This window comes from Silurus meridionalis, chromosome 5, assembly GCF_014805685.1.
Source record: "Silurus meridionalis isolate SWU-2019-XX chromosome 5, ASM1480568v1, whole genome shotgun sequence".
Lineage (NCBI taxonomy): Eukaryota > Metazoa > Chordata > Actinopteri > Siluriformes > Siluridae > Silurus > Silurus meridionalis.
The window spans coordinates 1,317,736-1,336,694 of NC_060888.1; the positions used below are offsets into that span (position 1 = coordinate 1,317,736).

At 39.1% G+C, this 18,959-nt stretch overlaps 1 protein-coding gene across 3 annotated transcripts in view; it reads right to left on the reverse strand.

The window, feature by feature from the left end:
• Positions 1-4,264: 4,264 nt before the first annotated feature.
• The window catches only part of lingo2 (leucine rich repeat and Ig domain containing 2), a 232,002-nt gene continuing 217,307 nt past the window's right edge, over positions 4,265-18,959 (reverse strand). For all 3 annotated transcript variants that reach the window (XM_046850348.1, XM_046850347.1, XM_046850350.1), the window contains one exon: positions 4,265-7,346. In XM_046850348.1, coding sequence (XP_046706304.1) covers positions 5,487-7,334 — 1,848 coding nt within the window. In that variant the 5' untranslated portion in view covers positions 7,335-7,346 and the 3' untranslated portion in view covers positions 4,265-5,486. The remainder of the gene's footprint in view (positions 7,347-18,959) is intronic.

The following is an 18,959-nucleotide window of genomic DNA, read 5'->3' on the forward strand; positions in this document are numbered from 1 at the left end:
TCCCTGCAGCATTCTGTATACACTGTATATATAGCTACTTAAACAAAAATGATAACAAAGCCATGCCCATGAACCATACGGATTGTGTATATTATTCATACAGCTCAGGGGAAACAGGGGGAGCTTTATTGCTGTAAATCCACCTATGGGCATTTCTTTTGGTAGGTGGAAGAAAACCTGGAGGAAACTCAAAAGAAGGTCACATGCACATGCATATTGTCTAATATGACGAATTTGTCTACTTGAAGAGTTCTTCTCGGAGATCTCTGAGATCAGGCCTAAGTAAGGATTTGCATTATTGATGCTCTCTGGCCCAGGATTAATCCCCAGATCACTGCTCACTGTTTCATTTCCAATAAATACAGCAGGGCACATGAGCACCATGCCAGCACTGTAAGTATAAGTGCAGAGCAGTGTATGTGTGTGTGTGTGTGTGTGTGTGTGTGTGTGTGTGTGTGTGTGTCTGTGTGTAGTAAAACATTGAGGAACTGAACAGAGATCAAATACACTTTATGGATGGAATATGTCTCGTGACACCGGCCATAACACCACCAGCTTGCAGCACAGTACACACACACAAACACACACACACACACACACACACACACACACACACACACACACACACACACAGACACACACACACACACACACACACACACACACACACACACACACACACACACACACACACACACATTTTTTATGATCAAGAAAAATGTTTAAGGTCAGATGCATGCTGAACAAAAAGGAAAACATTTTGTGTTTGATTACATTTTTATTCATATTTACATTATTTTTAATTATATTTAATGAATGTAATTAAATCAGATAAAATTAATTGTTTCATTAAAGTTTGCACAAATCCATTGGCATTTTGCAGCAATAAATAATTCACTTTATAGGAATGAAAAAGGTTTGTTATTCCATTAGTATTGATATTTATTTATATTTATAATTTTATTGAATACAAATAATTGTGATGAATTTGTTATAATTAATTCAGTGTAATTATTAGTTTATAATATTTTTCCTGCATATTGTGTTTATGATTAATGACACTGATCCAGACTGATTTATATTTATACTTTGAATATATAGATTTTTTTTTTTTTATTTACACTAATTTCATTGACGATCAGTGTGTTTAGTAAAATTCTGTGTTTTTTGGCTGTTAAATCCATTAAATATGAACCTGTAGAAAGTGTGTGAGTTCGAGACACACTTGTGCTTTGTCTTTGATTTAAATGGCAGTGCACTTCACACTCTAGTCGACTTGTTTGTGGAGACGTTGGAGAGACCTGACGGCTGACGGGAACATGTCGTGCAGCATGACGAGTCGCTATGTAATTTGTATAGCTTGGTTTGAGCTCTCAGTGGAATGCTTACGCTCCCCTGCCACTGCCAAATAAAGACGGATGGAAGGACCATGGAGGAGTTTAAGTGCAAAAGCAGAAACCTCCAATAAGCCGTCGAGAACAAGAACGAGGCCATGCTCGAGCGGACCCGGCCTGACAGAGTGAACTTTTCAAATTCTGTTAGTGATCTGATTGAATCCAGCGGAGACGCCGCTCTCGCATGTTTTACATCGCAGGGAAAATTTATCCTTTTACTTGAACATCCAAAAATCCAAATTCAAACAAATGTTTCTGAGGTTTTTTTTCAGTGTTTTTCTCGGTTAGCAGCTCATGGGTCAATACCCCTCTACCACATCTCTCCACACAGCCGCTATCTCAGGATCTAAATCAATTCCCTTATCATTGGATAAGAATGAAATCAAATCCATAAAAAGACAATGTCCTTGAAAGCAGAAGAAATGAAGAGTCCATGATTGGTGTGGGCAAATGCAGCGTTCTCGCTGATAATCATCAGATTGTTCGAAGTCTGTGAAGAAGGTTCTCAGAAAATATCTTTTTATCTTGTTTTCGTAAAGGATTTACCGCGGCATTATCAAAGCTACATTCGGGATCTCTGAGATAAAACGCTGCCTCTATATTAAGTTAGACAATAATGACTAATTCTATCATCACTACTACAGGCTATAACCCTGTGATATTTGAAGATCTTAATAGGAGAAATAGCTGATCAGTGGTAAAGATTCTTTGCTGGTCTTCAGAACTTTGTGAGTTCTAATCCGAGCATGTCCAAAGGCTTGGATTGTGTTGTAGCTTATTAAAATAGTAGAACAGGAACTAACCATGTGGTCTTTAGATAAAAACTAAATGAGTGAGTAGAAGTAGAGGAAGGAACATTTCTCTTGGAGCATTTGGTTTCTGAATCATGCCACAATGACGTCTTTTCTTTCTCTCAAACTCAAGACCAAAAGGGAAAGAGGCTTGTCATCTTAACAGATGGAAAAAAAAGTCATATTTTTACCAGTTTTCAACATTGCCATCGGAAAAAGCATTTTGTTGGAGAAAAAAAAAAAAAGCTTTTCAATTATTGACTTCAGCTGTAAAAAATTCCTGACAGTTGGAGGGGAAACACATTACCATCAAATTATTTACACCTTAGAGGAAGAGATTTATTTTAGCACCAGAACAAAAATCCGCTTTGATGAAGTAAAACATGGCATCTCATCGAGCTGAAATGTAAGGAGCAAAGATCAAAACATCAAAGGCATGAAAAAACTTGGTAATATACTTGAGGTGCTTCCTGGGATGTGGTGGGTGGGCCAGTTCTGGGGGGCTGTGTAGTAGAGCTGGTGGTGGTGGTGGTTACACTTTATGGGGATTATTTGTTTACTTTTAGCACTCAGTTAGCCTATAGAAGTGGCCCCAACCATGGGGCCGTGGACTTTTTCAAACCGTAGCAGTTTTCAATATGCCATTACTCCTAAAACGTCCTACCCTGTTACTTTCAAAACCTAATTATGTACTCATCTATACATTTTGAGCAGTTGGCAGACACCTTTATCTAGAGCGGCTTACAATTATCTTAATTATACACTGAGCAGTTAAGGTTAAGGTTAAGGGCCTTGCTCAGGGGCCCAGCAGTGGCAGTTTGGTAGTGCTGGGATTTGAACTCAGCGTTCACATTCATTCACGTACATTGATGTTCAACGCAATTGTTTTGGGGTTTGGTGAAGAAGCACATATGGCTGGAGATTTCAGGTGTCACAATACTTTTCTCCATACAGTCTCCATACAGTCATGTCTAGTACTCTTTAGCTTGTTATCTATTACTTCTAGTACCATTAGTAAGTATTGCTGTGTACAATAACCTCCAGGACCTTTCATAAATAACCACAATCCTGAAGAATAAAAGAACAGAAAAGCAAAGTTCTCAGATCCCCTTTACGAACACGACTTGTCGAATAAATTAATAAATACAAGGAAAATGTCTAAATGTTCTTTCTCAAATATTATTCACAGACGCTAGTTACGACTAACACACTCCTATGGGCTATTCCTCTAATGAATTATGCAGGCTAATGAGCAGCCTTCTGGCTGTACACACACTCCAAAAACACGAACACACTTTCCAATGACTTATGATGCAAGTGAGATTGTTACCATAGGAACTGGAACATGTCGAATCCCTTACTGCACACAAGCAATGCAGCATAAACGCTCTTCACCGCTCCATCTTTCTCTTTTTCCCTCCATTATTCTCTGTTTTTTTGTCTTTTTTCCTCCATAGATTTTAAACACTCTCTGTCTAGAGTGCTTTGAATTGTTTTATTAAGAAGAAGCTCTTATACATTTTTATAGATTCCGGTGCAGCTGTGGCATCGATAAATACTTTGCAAATGTTCTTGGATCTTGTATTTGTGGTGTCTCTAATATCCAACCTGCTCATTTCACTGATGTCAGAAGGTTAACAGCTTTTCATGAGATCCTTCTTCCGATAACAGCCACTTCCCGAAGAGTGCTGTCTGAAATATAACTCCTGTGGAGATTTTTTTCTTTCTGAGTTCAGCAGGTTGAAATCACGCTCAGGGCAAACTGTAGACACCTAGAACACCCCACCCCTATTTTTTTAATTTATTTTTTTATTTTTTATTAAATAAGTCTAGAATTATCCTGATTAGCCGAACCTCTTGCTGATAATAATTAAAACAGGACTTTCAAGAGATCCTTTGGACATAATTTATATCAAAAGATATTTGGGTAAATGTAATGGCTCATGTAGCAAAAAAACCCAAAAAACATTTAAAGCATGATCACAACATCGCAGAAATGTTTCTCATTGGATTTTGGGCCTTATAAGGAAATTTAAGTTTTATTTAATTATTTAAACTGACATTCAGAGTTTTTCAGAAGGTCTTCAGCATCCATATAATCACAATAATTGATAATATGAAACCTCAAAATACAAATCAATATTCTTTATTCCACATACATGTATTTTTTCTGTTTTTTTTTTCTTTAAACTCTTTACAATCTAAATGATTCAACAACAAAATGAGAAACTACCACAACAAATCCCAAATTTTGTTAATTGGGGACAAAAAAATACAAAAGAAAAGTGAAAAAGAAAAAAAAATCAGATGATTACACTGTGGATGGACATGAACTCATCAGGTTAGCATTAAGATCAAAAGAAAGACAAAATTAGGACAGAAATAGTCCATGTACAAATGTAAACGAATGCAAAATAAGTAGATTTAAAAGTCATCACACTGAGTCGGTAGATTTTTTAGGATCCTAGATCTCTAATAAACGGTCAACTCAGTGTGTATATACTGTTTTTATACACTGAGGTGCAAATTTATTAAATATACCAATGTAGTATCTATTAAAAAGGCAACTCAGTGCATTTTTATTTTATTTTTTTTACTTTGAAATCTTCACTTATTCACCTTGTATTATGCATTTTAAAGTCAATGGGCTTTTTTTTTTATTAATAATGTCATATATTTTTTACATTTTTCATTATTATAAACAAATATAGTATTACTGTATAATTTGGGGTTAGAGCGACAGCACACACATTCTCGGGGTTAACATTTGAATGCCACACAAGCCCTTTGTCCTCGGTTCATGAACAGTTTTAGGGAAGGGCCGTGGTTTCTCCGACAGCGAGAGGAATGGTGAGACTGGTTGACATTGCACCTTGTGAAATTGCAAATAATAGGAAGTGACTAACGTGTTAACATACACATACATAATTAAGTATTACGTACATATATGTGTTTGCAGTGGAGAAGGGAAACAGTTTTGTGGTTTTCAGGTCTGGAGAAGTGAGAAGGCCAAATTTTTGCGAGCCAACAAATAAGGGTAATACTTGAATTTTTACAAACCTGTCCTGTACACAATTCTTTTTTTTTAAGTGTCTTTGAATGCATCCTCTTACTAAGAGGGATTCATAAAAATTGAAAATAGTTCATTATTGAGACACTTTTTCACGCATTTTTCTCCCATTAGAGTTCAGGAAAACAGCCGCATGGGCTTTGTTTCAAGGGCATGTGTACATCCTGACAAAGCCAGTCCCATTACTGGGTCTGTGTGCATACATTCCCACTGGTGTTCTATTAAATCCACTTAAATCATTTTCATGTTAAAGCGTCGAGGACCAGAGGTCTGTTCTGCTTCCTCGGGCGAGGCCTCATTGGACTTGGAGCGTGGCACATACTCTATATCGATGTTGTTTTTGTGCTTTCCTTTGCCCCGACTCCATACAAACAGGAGCAGAAAACAGAACAGGACAACACCAAGGAATGTAAAGCAACCCATTGCTGTCGAAACCAGGATAGTCTTTAGATCGAGGCCAAAGGTTGTGTTGGGGGAATTGGTGCTGTTGGCAGTAGTACTGTTAGGATCTATGTAGTACTGGGTCCTGTTAGCATAAAGCGAGCCCAGACTCTTAACAGCCAAGGAAACCATGAGCGTGTCATTTCCTGCTGTGTTGGAGGCCACGCAGACATACACGCCACCATCTTGAAGCTCCACTGCCTTGATATTGAGTGAGCCATTGTTGTGCACCATTACTCTTCCATGACTCCGGGTGGTCAGATGTCTGCGGCGTGGCGTGACCCAGGAAATGATGGGGCGAGGAGTCCCATCAGCACTGCAGTGTAGCTGAGCAGGCTGCCCTTCTTCTACTGACACCAGCTGTGTCCGGTTCTCACGGATCTTGGGCTTGGTACAGGTCACGTAGTAAGACAAGAGGGTTTCCTTGAACTCCTTGAAAGGGCGCCCGCGGATTCCCTCAGGAGTATTGCATTCGGGTTGCTCATCTCCAAATGAGATCGAGTGCCGCTTTTGCAGCAGCCACATGAGTCGACAGTCGCAAACGAGAGGATTGTCATTGATGAGCAACACCTCCAGAGCCTCTGGAGTGTGGAACACACCCCTCTCCAAAGTTTGCAGCCTGTTATGGGACACGTCAAGAAGTCTGAGCCAACGTAGACCCTGGAAAGCGTAGGGCTCCACAGACACCAGCTGGGCTGCTGATATTCTCAGCTCACGGAGACGCACCAGGTCCTGCAGAAGACCTCCTTCCACAGTGCGGATGTGGCTGTGGGACACATTCAGGTGCGTGAGGTAAGGCATGTGACGCAGGGCCTGGTAGGGGAATGTGGACAGATTGGTATTGGTGACAGAAAGCGTAGTGAGGTTCAGGCCATGCAAAGTGTTGGCTGGAAAAACATCCAGTGAAGGCCAGTTGTCAATCTCCAGGTGGCTTAGACGGAATAGTTTCTTGAAGGAGTAAGGTTGAAGGGTACTTATGCTGAGGTAGCGCATATGCAAGCTCACCAGATTGTGAAGGTGGGACAGGGCATCCGTCGGCACCATGGTCAGGTTACAGCGCTCCAGTGTCAGACTCTCCAGTGAAACTAAGCCATTGAATGCTCGGTGTGAGATGTACACCAGCTCATTGTCGCCTACATCTAATGACTTAAGATTATGCAAATCCTGGAACATGTAATCAACCAGAATGACTATCTTATTGTCACTAATGTCGAGTGTGGTGAGGTTCGAAAGCCCAGTGAACACGCCCAGGGACAAGAGCTTGATGCGGTTGCTCTTCAGACTGAGCGTGTGTAAACTAGAGAGTAAGTTAAAAGCTCCTGGTTCTACATAGGCAATGATGTTGCCACTCAGGTCCAGCTCTTCAACGTGTGGGTAGACAGAGAAGTCGTCCGGATTGATGGCCTGGATGCGATTCTTGCTGAGGTCCAGGATACGTGTTTCAATTGGAATGCCATCTGGTATGGTTGGATAACGTTTCCGATGGCAGATGACGGAGCGACTCTGGGCAGAGCACTCGCAGCGAGAAGGGCAGGCAAGGGCAGAACCTAAGAAGACTGCCACCAGGGCCAGTCCCAGCAATGGCTGCCAGCAAGATATAGCTGTGTGCAACATGACTCGGCTCAGGCAGTCCACCATTCTGTCACGACTCTACAGAAGGACACAAAGAAGAGAAAGTTTTAGTGCACAGAAAATGCAATAATGCACCCAAGATATAAGTAGAACATCGATTATCAAGAATGTTTTGCTACATGATTTTCCAAAAAAAAAAGTAAACCAATAGAAACACAGTCATAATCTCTATTACATCCAGACTCCACTGGTTCAACTCTAAAAGCATCTTCTTACAGCACCATTTAAGCATCTTGCATTTCCACAGAGAACCAAGTTCATGTGAGGCAAACACAAACACAAATGAACAGCCTCAGATCTTGCCTGTGGGGTCACTCAGTGAAAACAAGGTTTGATTCGTATTTCTGCATGAATTCACAGCCATGAGACTTTTTTTTCTCTGTCTGCTCAGAATTCACGAGACTGAGAATCATGCATCATCGGAACTCGGCCTTATTCCAATTTCGTCATCCAATACAAATTGATAGATGTGTGAAATCCCTTTAATACAACTTTCCCTGACTCCCTGCAGGACACCAACTCACTGTCACACGACTTTCAAGATCTCAGAACGGCTGGACTGGTCTTACTAAACCGGGGGTGTCCAATCTTTTCCACAAAAGGCTGGTATGGGTGCAGATTTTCATTCCAACTAAACCACACCAGATCCCACTTGTTTAGATATTCATTCTCACTGGTCTATTAGCTGTGGCCTTTGTTTGGTTGGAATGAAACCTACATCCAACTCGGGTGAGGTTTTGTTTTTTGTTTTTTGACGTGGATCTCAAATGAATGATTGCAGACAAGGATCACAGCCTGGAGAGATCCCTGAGGAACCCTGCATTCTCATCCATCTATCTATCATCTATCTATCTATCTATCTATCTATCTATCTATCTATCTATCTATCTATCTATCTATCTATCTATCTATCTATCTATCTATCTATCTATCTATCTATCTATCTATTTTGTAGAGGATTAAGAGAAAAACGTAGAGGCACGATCAGCTGGAGAGATGTGGGCACTGCCATGGATCATTTAGTGTTAGTTTTATTTTTGCTTTCCCAACCACAACAGTCAGGTTTTAAAATGCCTAATAACTTCTTGTAGTAGTGTTATTATTGATTTCTTTTGTTTGTTTTGCACTTGCCCTCCTACGCTAATTCTGCAGAATGATAATAAATTGGATTCAGGGATCTGTTGCACGGAACAGCAGATGAATTTGATTTCTTTCTGATGTTCATTGGCTGTTTGTATTTCTGGTTTGGTGTCATGTGGAGGCCTTTTTGTAGGAGAGATATTGAATTTGTAAGAGTTTGTGATGTAACAATAACCTGGAGCTAATCGAGCGGTATCGAAATCGAACAACCTGAAGCAATTTCTACATGGAAGTCTATTGCTTTGGAGTCTTGTGAATATTTCTGAAGTGATTGTGCGGTTGTCACTCGATAAATATTTCATAAAAATACCATATATATCATTATATATATTACTGGTATATAGCATACCAGTTTATTTTTTACTGGTCTAGAAATTGCAAGTTTCCAGACATCTTTTTGTACTTTTCCAGCTATAAATAATACTTTCTAGTCACTTATCAAGCATATGATTGCTGTGGAACTGTTAGTGCTATATCCAGTGATTTCTTTAGGCAGCTAAATCTGGAAACTCAAAAACAACCCCTTAAATACAACATTTTCTGTGAATCTGTAACAAAAATTTCCTTTGCAGAGACCAGACCTTCTACACGTTGGTAGGAAAACTTTCTAAAAAAAAAGTGTGTAATATTAGCATACCTTTGAAATTCTTACAAAATGAAGACAAATATTCCTTAATACGATTGTAAAATTTCAACAAAAATGGGGTAAAGTCGGCTGAATGAGGATAAAGGAGCTTCATATCGCTGAAGCGCACACACACACACACACACACACACACACACACACACACACACACACACACACAGCAATAGATTTTGCACCGGTCTAATTTCCATCATGCTGCAGAGTAAAACTCGCTCCTACAGAATCCAGATGAATGAAGGCACCAAACCATGTGCATGGATTCATTTTAACTAGGATTTGTTCCATTTCCTGCGCAGTGACGTTAGAATGTAAGTCAACATGTTGATAGTTTTATATTATGGCAATCAAGGCTGTTAATTTATTATACACATAAAAGTTTGTGGACACCTGACCATAAGATATTATTATAGAGATTCATTCAGCCACAAAAATGTGTTAGTAAAGTCAGTTACTGATGTACAGTAAGTGAGGAGGCCTGGAGTGCAGTCAACATTCACATTCATCCCAAAGGTGTTTACTAAGGTGGGAGCTTTATAGCAGAAGATCTTCCACCCACTTATAAACCATAAAAAGCAGATCTTCATGGAGTTGACTTTGTGAACAGGTTTGTTTCTCCTAGTTCAAGTCAGGGGAGAATGTCATGCTTCGGAACCCAAAGACTCCAAAGTACACTGTGTGGTAAGAATTTGAAAAAAAACAAATATGGCTGCAGTCGTGTCGTGACTTTACGCCATGTAGCTGCCTGTAGTTTCCTGTAACAGTGTGATGTCCTGCTTCTCCTTCACTTCAGCTTTTCTGTCACAGCTGTAATTACATGCGAATAAATAAATTCTCTTTTCATCAACTTTCATACGAATGCATAATAAAAAATATAAATTGCTAAGCGTGCGCACACACACACACACACACACACACACACACACACACACACTTAACAACTCATCTTGTGTCACACAGTTCTCTAAATTTATCCAAGCAGTGAAAAGAAATTCAGAAAAAAACAGAAGGTGCTAAACACATCTTGCTGTCATTTAAACACACGCACGCACACACGCACACACAAACACACACACAAACACACACGCACACACTCATTATGCAGAAGCAAATAGCATGCTGACAAGCTCGTCAAAAAGAACTATTTTATATGCATTTTAACTAACAGTGTATTTCTTGCAAATGTAATGCTTTTTCCTAAAATGTGTGACGTGCAATGTACTGAGAGAGAGAAAACTTTTGTGTGTGTGTGTGTGTGTGTGTGTGTGTGTGTGTGTGTGTGTGTGTGTGTGTGATTATGGCCAATATTATTTTTCTTTTAATATTATTATTAGAATTTAAAATACACATACTTCCTTAATTCATCGTCACGTTTTAAGCCCCACCCACATCTCAGGCTAAACTCACATTTTGCCTTCTAAGCTCAAGATTTGCTGGTGTTTTCTCTCCATTTCCAATGTTTAAAAAGTTTCCTCTTTAATATGAGCATCAGCAGAAAATACTCACGTGATTATACTTTGTTAGTAAGTTGAAGGATTTTCGAACATGAAACCTGGTGCACTCAGTCAAGTATATTTGCTGCAGGAAAAGCATTTTATTCCTTATATTTTATTTATTTAAGCACATTTATTGGGCTTGGATTTTTAGGAACAGCTTAGGAAAGGCGTGATCATCATTTTCAGTGTGTTAGAGGTAATCATCATTTCTGTCCTTAACAGCCAGAATAAATTATACTCCAAATATACTCCAAGATATTCCATTTATACAGTAAAACGTTTCCTCTGATAACAGACACTATACTGTTGCTTCAACACACAGTTCTTTCAATCATGGTTCCTTGAACACACAGTTCCTCCTATACAAAGTTCCTCCAAAACATGGTTCTTCTAATACACAAAAGCATGACTTCTCTGCAACATAGTTCCTCTAATACACACTTCCTTGAGCACACAATTTCTTCAAAACACAGTTCCTCCAATACACAAGTTCTTCAAGTGCACAGTTCCTCTTAGTTCTTCTATAACACAGAGTTCCTCTAAAGCACGGCTTTCTCTAATACATGGTTCCTACAATACAAAGTTCTTCGAATACATGGCTCCTTAAACACACAGTTCCTCCAACACACAATTACTCTAAAACACAGTCACAAGTGTTAGTTCCTCTAAAACATGGTTTACAGTGTGTAACTCACTTGATCTCTTTTACACAGTTCTTTCAATGAACAGTTTCTGTATCGCATATATTTTTCCAGCTGTTCTGCAATGTTCTTCCAATACATACAAACATGAATCCTGACTGTAATAACAACCCTCCTTTTCATTATCCATGAAAAGAAACCAGCCTACATCATTAAAGGTTTTTCGGTTTTCCCTCTGGTGGAACCTTTTTAACATTCTGTGTAGAGTCAAATAGCTTTTTTTTTCTAGAGTTTGAGTGGAAGTGCAAACGAAGCACTGTTGAAGTAGCTATAAAACGATAATTGTTGGAGAAATTTGAGGCACTCAGGAGGGTAATGCATTTTAAAGCCTTTAATATCCAGTGGCCATTCAGTCATAGTTACAGTTAAAAAACATACACGCTTCAGACATTAAAGGTTTTCATCAGGGCAAATCGAAATAAAATGATAACGGCTAATAATGCTGGGGCAGAATAATCCGAGTTATTGTCTCAGACACACTCTCACAGCTTCACTCGACTCTATAAATATTTATCATTCCTCTCCATTTAACACACTGCAAGCCTCTTCCAGCAGAATTAAAAGAGAAAATAAAAACAAGGCAATAACACCGTGAAGTTCGCAAACACCGTTTTATTCCACACTGAGATATTTTACACATGAGCTGTGCACTCTCGGCTCCAGGGTCACATGAACGGCCCCGAGTGCTCGAGGTGTCTTTTTTCTTTCTCTGGGACTCAAAGTGTGAAGAAAATGCACATCACAGAAATTTCACGAATGAGGAGGTTTCGTGATTGTCTTACCACGCTAGTGATGCTAGTGAAAGTGAGGTCATCTGGGGTCAAGAAAGTCCATGCAGCAATACACAGTAATCAGCAGTAAAGCCTTAAATAAACACTTCTTTTTCCTTGCAAAACTTTCAGCTGTGACACTGGGGTGAGTCATGTGACCACACGAGTCACTAAAGTCGATCTGCCGATCATATTTATATCACCCACTCTTTTATATACATGCTAATGGCCCATTTTATTGGATGTGGAAATTACTGAGATGCTGTAAGTGTACAGTTATAGACCGTTGCTCATTTATTCCTCCATTACACAAGTTTACTCTGTCATATAGTTCCTCTAATATGCAGTTTTTCTAATACACAGATCCTCCAATACACAGTTCTTCTAACACACAGTTTCTGCAGTCCATGCTTGGTTCCAACAAAGCATGGATCTTTTAGCCCCTGTGTCCTCAAATACTCAGTTCCTGAACACATGATTTCTCTTACAGCTCATTAAACACACAGTTCCTCTAAGAAATGGACCCTCTGAAACACAGTTCCTCCAAAACGCAGTTCCTTTAAGAAACTGACAATCTAAAACACAATTCCTCCAACACACAAGTCCTTCAACATGCTGTTCCACCACAACAAAGTTACTATTTTTCACAGATTCTCTAACAAATAAATCCTCCAATGCAAAGTTCCTTTAAGATTGTTCCATAAAAACACAGTTCCTCCAACACACAAGTCCTCCACTACATAGTTCCTCTAACACAGTTCCTTCAACACACAGTTTCACCACAATTTGGTTCCTCCAACACATAGAGTCACTAAAACACATTTTAATACACATGTCCTCCACAACATAGTTTCTCTAACACATGCTCCTTTAATCACAGTAACAACACAGGGTTCTTCCAACAAAAAGATCCTCCAAACAAGTCCTCCAGTGCTTAGTTTCTCTAACACACAGTTCCTTGGACATGCAGGTCTATTAGTAAATAGTTCCTTTAACACACAGGTTTCCTTCATGGACAGACATGGAGGAGGTCTGTCAGTACAATGAGGATTCATGTTTTGAACGAACACTGTGTTAGAACTGTGTGTTGGCAGAACCATGTGTTAGAGATCTTATGCACTGGAGAACCTGCATGTTGAAGGAACTGCCTAAATAATTACAGGTTCTTCAGTTCTCCCTCTGGTGAAACGTTTTAACATTCTGTACGAAGTCACTTCAGGATCAAATTGCTTTCTTGCAGAAGTTTAAGTAAAAATGAAGACCACACTCTGTTGGAGTATTGGGATTGCTGTTACGGAACACCAGGTGGTAAAGCAATGATGTCATGTCACTGGAAAAAGAGATCAGAAGGTTGTTTGCTCAAATCCCATTGCTGCTTTGTTGCGTGTCAAGTCTCATAACCTTCATCTGCTTCCAAATATTTCACCATTTATAATTCCATTTCTTGTTTCATGTCCTTGTTCTGGAAAACAAGCACACAGATGGTTCAAAGTGAAGGTTTTTTTGGCCTCATACTGCTGGACCTCGTTTCACCTTTAGCTGTGAATATGGTTATTCAGAGCGCTGTGGTTAAGGGACTGTAGTTGCCTGGTTACGAGCGCGGCCGTGTGTTTCGCGAGAGTATTGATTGTAGCCATCTGTGAGAGGTTTTAGTGTGAAGTGCTTTGAATGCTCATCAGTTTTTTTTAGAACACATGAAAAAAGTACAGAATGTACTATTTGTTAAAGAAAAAGGAGAAAAATTGACACAACCCTATTCTCAGACCTCACTCCCTGATCCTCCTTCCACCAAGACTGCTACATCAAATTTGATATTCCAGGAGTGGAAATGGAGACCAGACCCTAAACTTCATCAATGCTCATAAATGTCAAGTGTTCCTTTCCTCCAGAGCTGTTTGTTTACTTCTCTTTTTCCTCACACTTTGGTGTTGTTATCCGGAGGAAATGCCACTCAACTATCTAAACACTTCTAAAACCCATGGTGCATTATCAGTCATACGCTCAGGATGCCATGGAGCTACTGACCTTCCCAGGTTCTACGCTTTGTGGGTCAGATTAAAACAGAGCTTAGCCCTCTTCCTGGACCTTGCTGCTATTTTCGCTTAGCCGGTGATAAGCTTTAGATAACGGACGCAGCCCCTGTGCAATCAAGCGACATAAGCCATTCTGTGAAATGGTTGAAACCCGTATCTCCACTCCAAGGTTCTCTGGCTTTGTTTGATGTGTCTCTGAAACACTCTGAACTTTAACTCCGAGAATTTTTACACTCTGGCAGTGAGAAAAGAGGCACTGAGTCTGTAACTCGGTTCTCCAGCCACGAGTGGATAAAATAAAATCATGCTAATGTGAGGGGATTATTCATCTGGAAATAATTTGCATACGGTTTCCCTTCAGGAACTCAATCTGTGTCGGAACGCTTTGTGAATGCATCTCTGTGCAGGCTATGAATCACGTCTATAATCAGTCCAATGGAAAGCGCGGTGTCACCGGCGGGGTGACGGCACGACCAGGAAACCATCGCCAAGCTCGAAATAGAATGGCCGGCCGATCAGCAGAAGGCCGAGCAAGCTGGACGAGCACTTCCTGCAACTCGCGTCACTGCCTCAGCGCTGGGGCTTGCCTTTTTATCAGACCTGCACACCGAGGTATCCAGGTCGTGGGCCAGGGCTTATTACTCCTGCCCCTTCAGTCCCAAGGTGTCACCATATTCCAATATACAGACACACACAGATCATCTACCAGAGAGTTCCCTCATCACATTCTATCTTCACCACTAAGTTCTTCTTCCATTACTGGGTTCCTCTAACCAAGTTCCTTGATAACAATGTAACTCTAAACACACACTTTTTCCCACACACTGTTTTTCCAACACACAATTCCTCTAAAACACAGTTCCTCCTTCACAGAGTTCTTGAAACACTTGGATCCTGAACAGAATGTAGAACTCCAGTCACTCGTCAAACATCAGCAGCAGGACCTCAAGATCTAAGCTGCATCTGTTCAGCAACTATAATTGAATCATAACACTGAATATAATAAAAATCAATTGAGCGTACACCAACGCGGGCGTTTACAGAGCTGCTTTTAGCATCCCGCTAACCAAGCAGTAAATGAATAGCGACTAAAAGGTCTTGGTTACTCATGAAACCCATAATACCAGTGATATCGTCTCTGATGTAAAAGGAAATGATGCAGATTTGATGTGTGTAAAGGTGCAGCGGATTGAGGAGGCAGATAAACGATGGAAGATGCATGAAATACTGTAGGATTATTGCATTGCGGTGTTCGCAAAATGAGCGGAAAAGTGATAATAAACACGTATCTGAGAGGACACATGGACAATAAACTGGAATGGATGCTTCGGTTTTTCCTTGAATGCCACAGTGGTTTTTGCTTTTCTCTAATTTTTCCAAAGCACTGATCCTGAAGGTCTGTATACGCTCAACAACCTCTGTGAAACACCTTATATCAGCTCACCGAAGGTCAAAATCTATGACTAAGTTGTAACTGCTTATGTAGGTTTATGTCTTATGAACGTCCAACATCTGGAAGTGTTCATGGAGATACTATGTATTATTGTGATTATATTGTGCAGCGTGTTGTACTCAGATATCAATAAAAATCCGTCAGTTGACCTCTGTGCTATATTGTCAGTATTCTGAAGATCTTATGAAGCCATATGAACACTGCCATTGAGTGTTACTGCAATTTCAGAAACATCTGCAGCTGAAAATTTTAAATCCAATGGAAGTGTAAAGTACAATCAGTCAAATGAAACTAAACCGAAAAAGTGATTCCTGTCTGTTTAATGCACATTTCCTGCCTCTGTAAGTGACATTAAGGCTTTATGGCAGCTGTATGGATAGAAACCACCATTACAGTGGCGTCTAAAGCTGTATAGAGAATCTCCTCGCACCTGTCAGATCAGGTGAAGACGTCTTTATTTCGAAGGCAGAATAAGCCATCTCTGCTTTCTCATCAGCATAATTAGGAGGGAAAATTATTAAATCATCGCTTTATTTTAATGAGCCTCATATCGTCTAATGGTGCCACCCCGAAGGAAATATGTAATTAACTCGCAGGTTAAAGCAGTGAAGGAGTGCGCCATTAACCTGCAGTGTTTTCAGCCACGGTGTGTTTTTAATCCGGTCGTAATGAGAAGTCAGGCTCGAATGATTTCACGCCTTATCGCTTATGAAGGAGCTGCAGCTCTGAGTTCCAGTTCACTAATTGTAGCACGGTTTGTCTTTTGTTTCCTTATTGTACGGGTCGAGGGCTAAATACTTAATAAACTCAGGGTTTAGTGGGGGTAAATATAAACGCACAGCTCTTATTCATCATGCAGTCCTTATCACAAGACTTTCTTGGAAATCTAATCAAATAAATATTTTTGGAATTACAAAATAATGAAATTCTTTCAATATTGTTTAATAATATCTATATCTCTATGTGTATCTATAAATTATATATTTTCTATTCATTTATCTGTGTGACTGTGCCTCTCCTCATGTCTCAATATGCATTTCATTATTTATTTATTAAACATTATCTTCTTCTTCTTTCCGCTTTTCCCATTAGGGGTCTCCACAGCGGATCCTCCGTCTCCATACCCCCCTGTCCTCTACATCTGCCTCTTTCACACCAACTACCTGCATGTCTTCCCTCACCACATCCATAAACCTCCTCCTTAGTCTTCCTCTTTTCCTCCTTCCTGGTGGCTCCATCCTCAGCATTCTCCTACTGATATACCCCATGTCCCTCCTCTGCACATGTCCAAACCATCGCAATCTCACCTTCCTCACCTTCTCTCCAAAATGTCCTACATGCACTGTCCCTCTAATAAACTCATTTCTAATCCTGTCCATTGTCGTCACTCCCAATTAAATGTATTAAACATTATATTATTATTATTATTATTATTATTATTATTATTATTATTATTATTATTATTGTACTTTTTCATTGCAATGAAATTAATACCATTTTTAATAAAATATTTATTATGAATAAACCTTTCTCTTTATATTGATTGGGTGATTGATTAATTGAACACATGAGCCAGTCACAACCAGCTGTCAGATCAGATATTGTTTGACATTTCCTTCTTTTTTTATTATATGTGATTCAAATCATAAATTAATTAAATAATTTTTTTTATTTCCTTTTATTTTCTTTTAAACTTTTTAGAGCACAATGTTCATATCACATAATAAATAGCAGCATAACAGTAAAAGAACGATTGAATACACTTTATAATCTCTCTCTCTCTCTCTCTCTCTCTCTCTCTCTCTCTTAATCCCTTCTCTACTTTTCTCTTTCCCTTTCTTCCTTCTCTCTTTCTCTTATTTCTTCTCTTTCTGTTACATTCTTTTGTCTCTGTTTTACACTCCCCCCCCCTCCATCCCATCCCTCTCTTTCACTCTCCATCTTCTCTCTTCCTTTCTATACCTTAATTTCTCTCTCTATCTTTCACCTCTGACACTGGAGACTCCTTCAATAAGGTTTCTTTAATGTCTCTTTTATTTACTTAACATTTCTGACCAATCTGTACTTGATTAATAAGGGGCGGGGCTAAACACATGACTGTATGTACAGCTTTAAATTAAACTGGAGGAATAAAAATTGTATAGAAATTTTTTTTTATTGAATTGACAAATGTCCAAGACTGAGGCATATATGATTGTGTGTGTGTGTGTGTGTGTGTGTGTGTGTGTGTGTGGTTAAATGTCTCCAAGCTTCCTTAAGGCCATGACTTGGAGTGATACAGTCACAAGACTATTTTCCTCATGACTGCTTCAGCTAATGTAATTCATCAAGTTAATGTGGCATGGAAAAGTGCTCAGACGCTTATAAACACACACACACACACACACACACACACACACACACACACACACACACACACACACACACACACACACACACACACACACACACACAATGCATGTAGTATAATAGAAAAAGAAAGAATTACCAATCATGTGTTATTAATTACTGTTGCTTATATATTTATAAATAGAGTAACAATAACAGAGAAAAGTAAGAAGAAGAAAGAAAGAAAGAAAGAAAGAAAGAAAGAAAGAAAGAAAGAAAGAAAGAAAGTGAACAGGATGTAGCAGACCAGTGTATACAAGTGTTCATGTGTGTGTGTGTGTGTGTGTGTGTGTGTGTGTGTGTGTGTGTGTGTAAGAAAGAGAGAGAGAGAGAGAGAGAGAGAGAGAGAAAGATGTATTTGCATTTGCTTCTTTATATTATTGTTTTCTCATTCCTCTGACTTTATGTTCACTTGTTTCTGTATTCTTTCTTTCTTTCTTTCTTTCTTTCTTTCTTTCTTTCTTTCTGTCTGTCTGTCTGTCTGTCTGTCTGTCTGTCTGTCTGTCTTTCTTTCTTATGTATTATTGTTGCTTTTTATATAGTTTTTTTCCTATGATTATCACTACTCTCATTCGAAATAAAAATCATTTGAAGAGTTCTACTGTATAAATGCTTAGATCTCTTGTATGGTTCTATGCAGAACTCAAGAACTCATCATGTACTTATATAAAACATTATGCCTATGGAATTAATGTATGAAATATTTAGCAACCTTCAGACTAAAACCACATCACAATCTATGACAAGTCCAACTACAAATCTCTCACCAGGTATGTTTCCTCACTGTCTCGGAATCTACACAAACTTCTCCAAGTCTTGATTTTATCCAGAACTAGAATTTCAGAAGTCGAGTCTCTTCATCTTCATCTCTCTACAATGTGAAATTAACAACAGTACTAACCTTTAACCTGTGATCACTGTAATTATCATCAGTTCAGCTAAGCTGCTGTGAGACTCCAACATCCAATAGGATACTCTGTCAAACACATCAGGCAATAAAATTTACT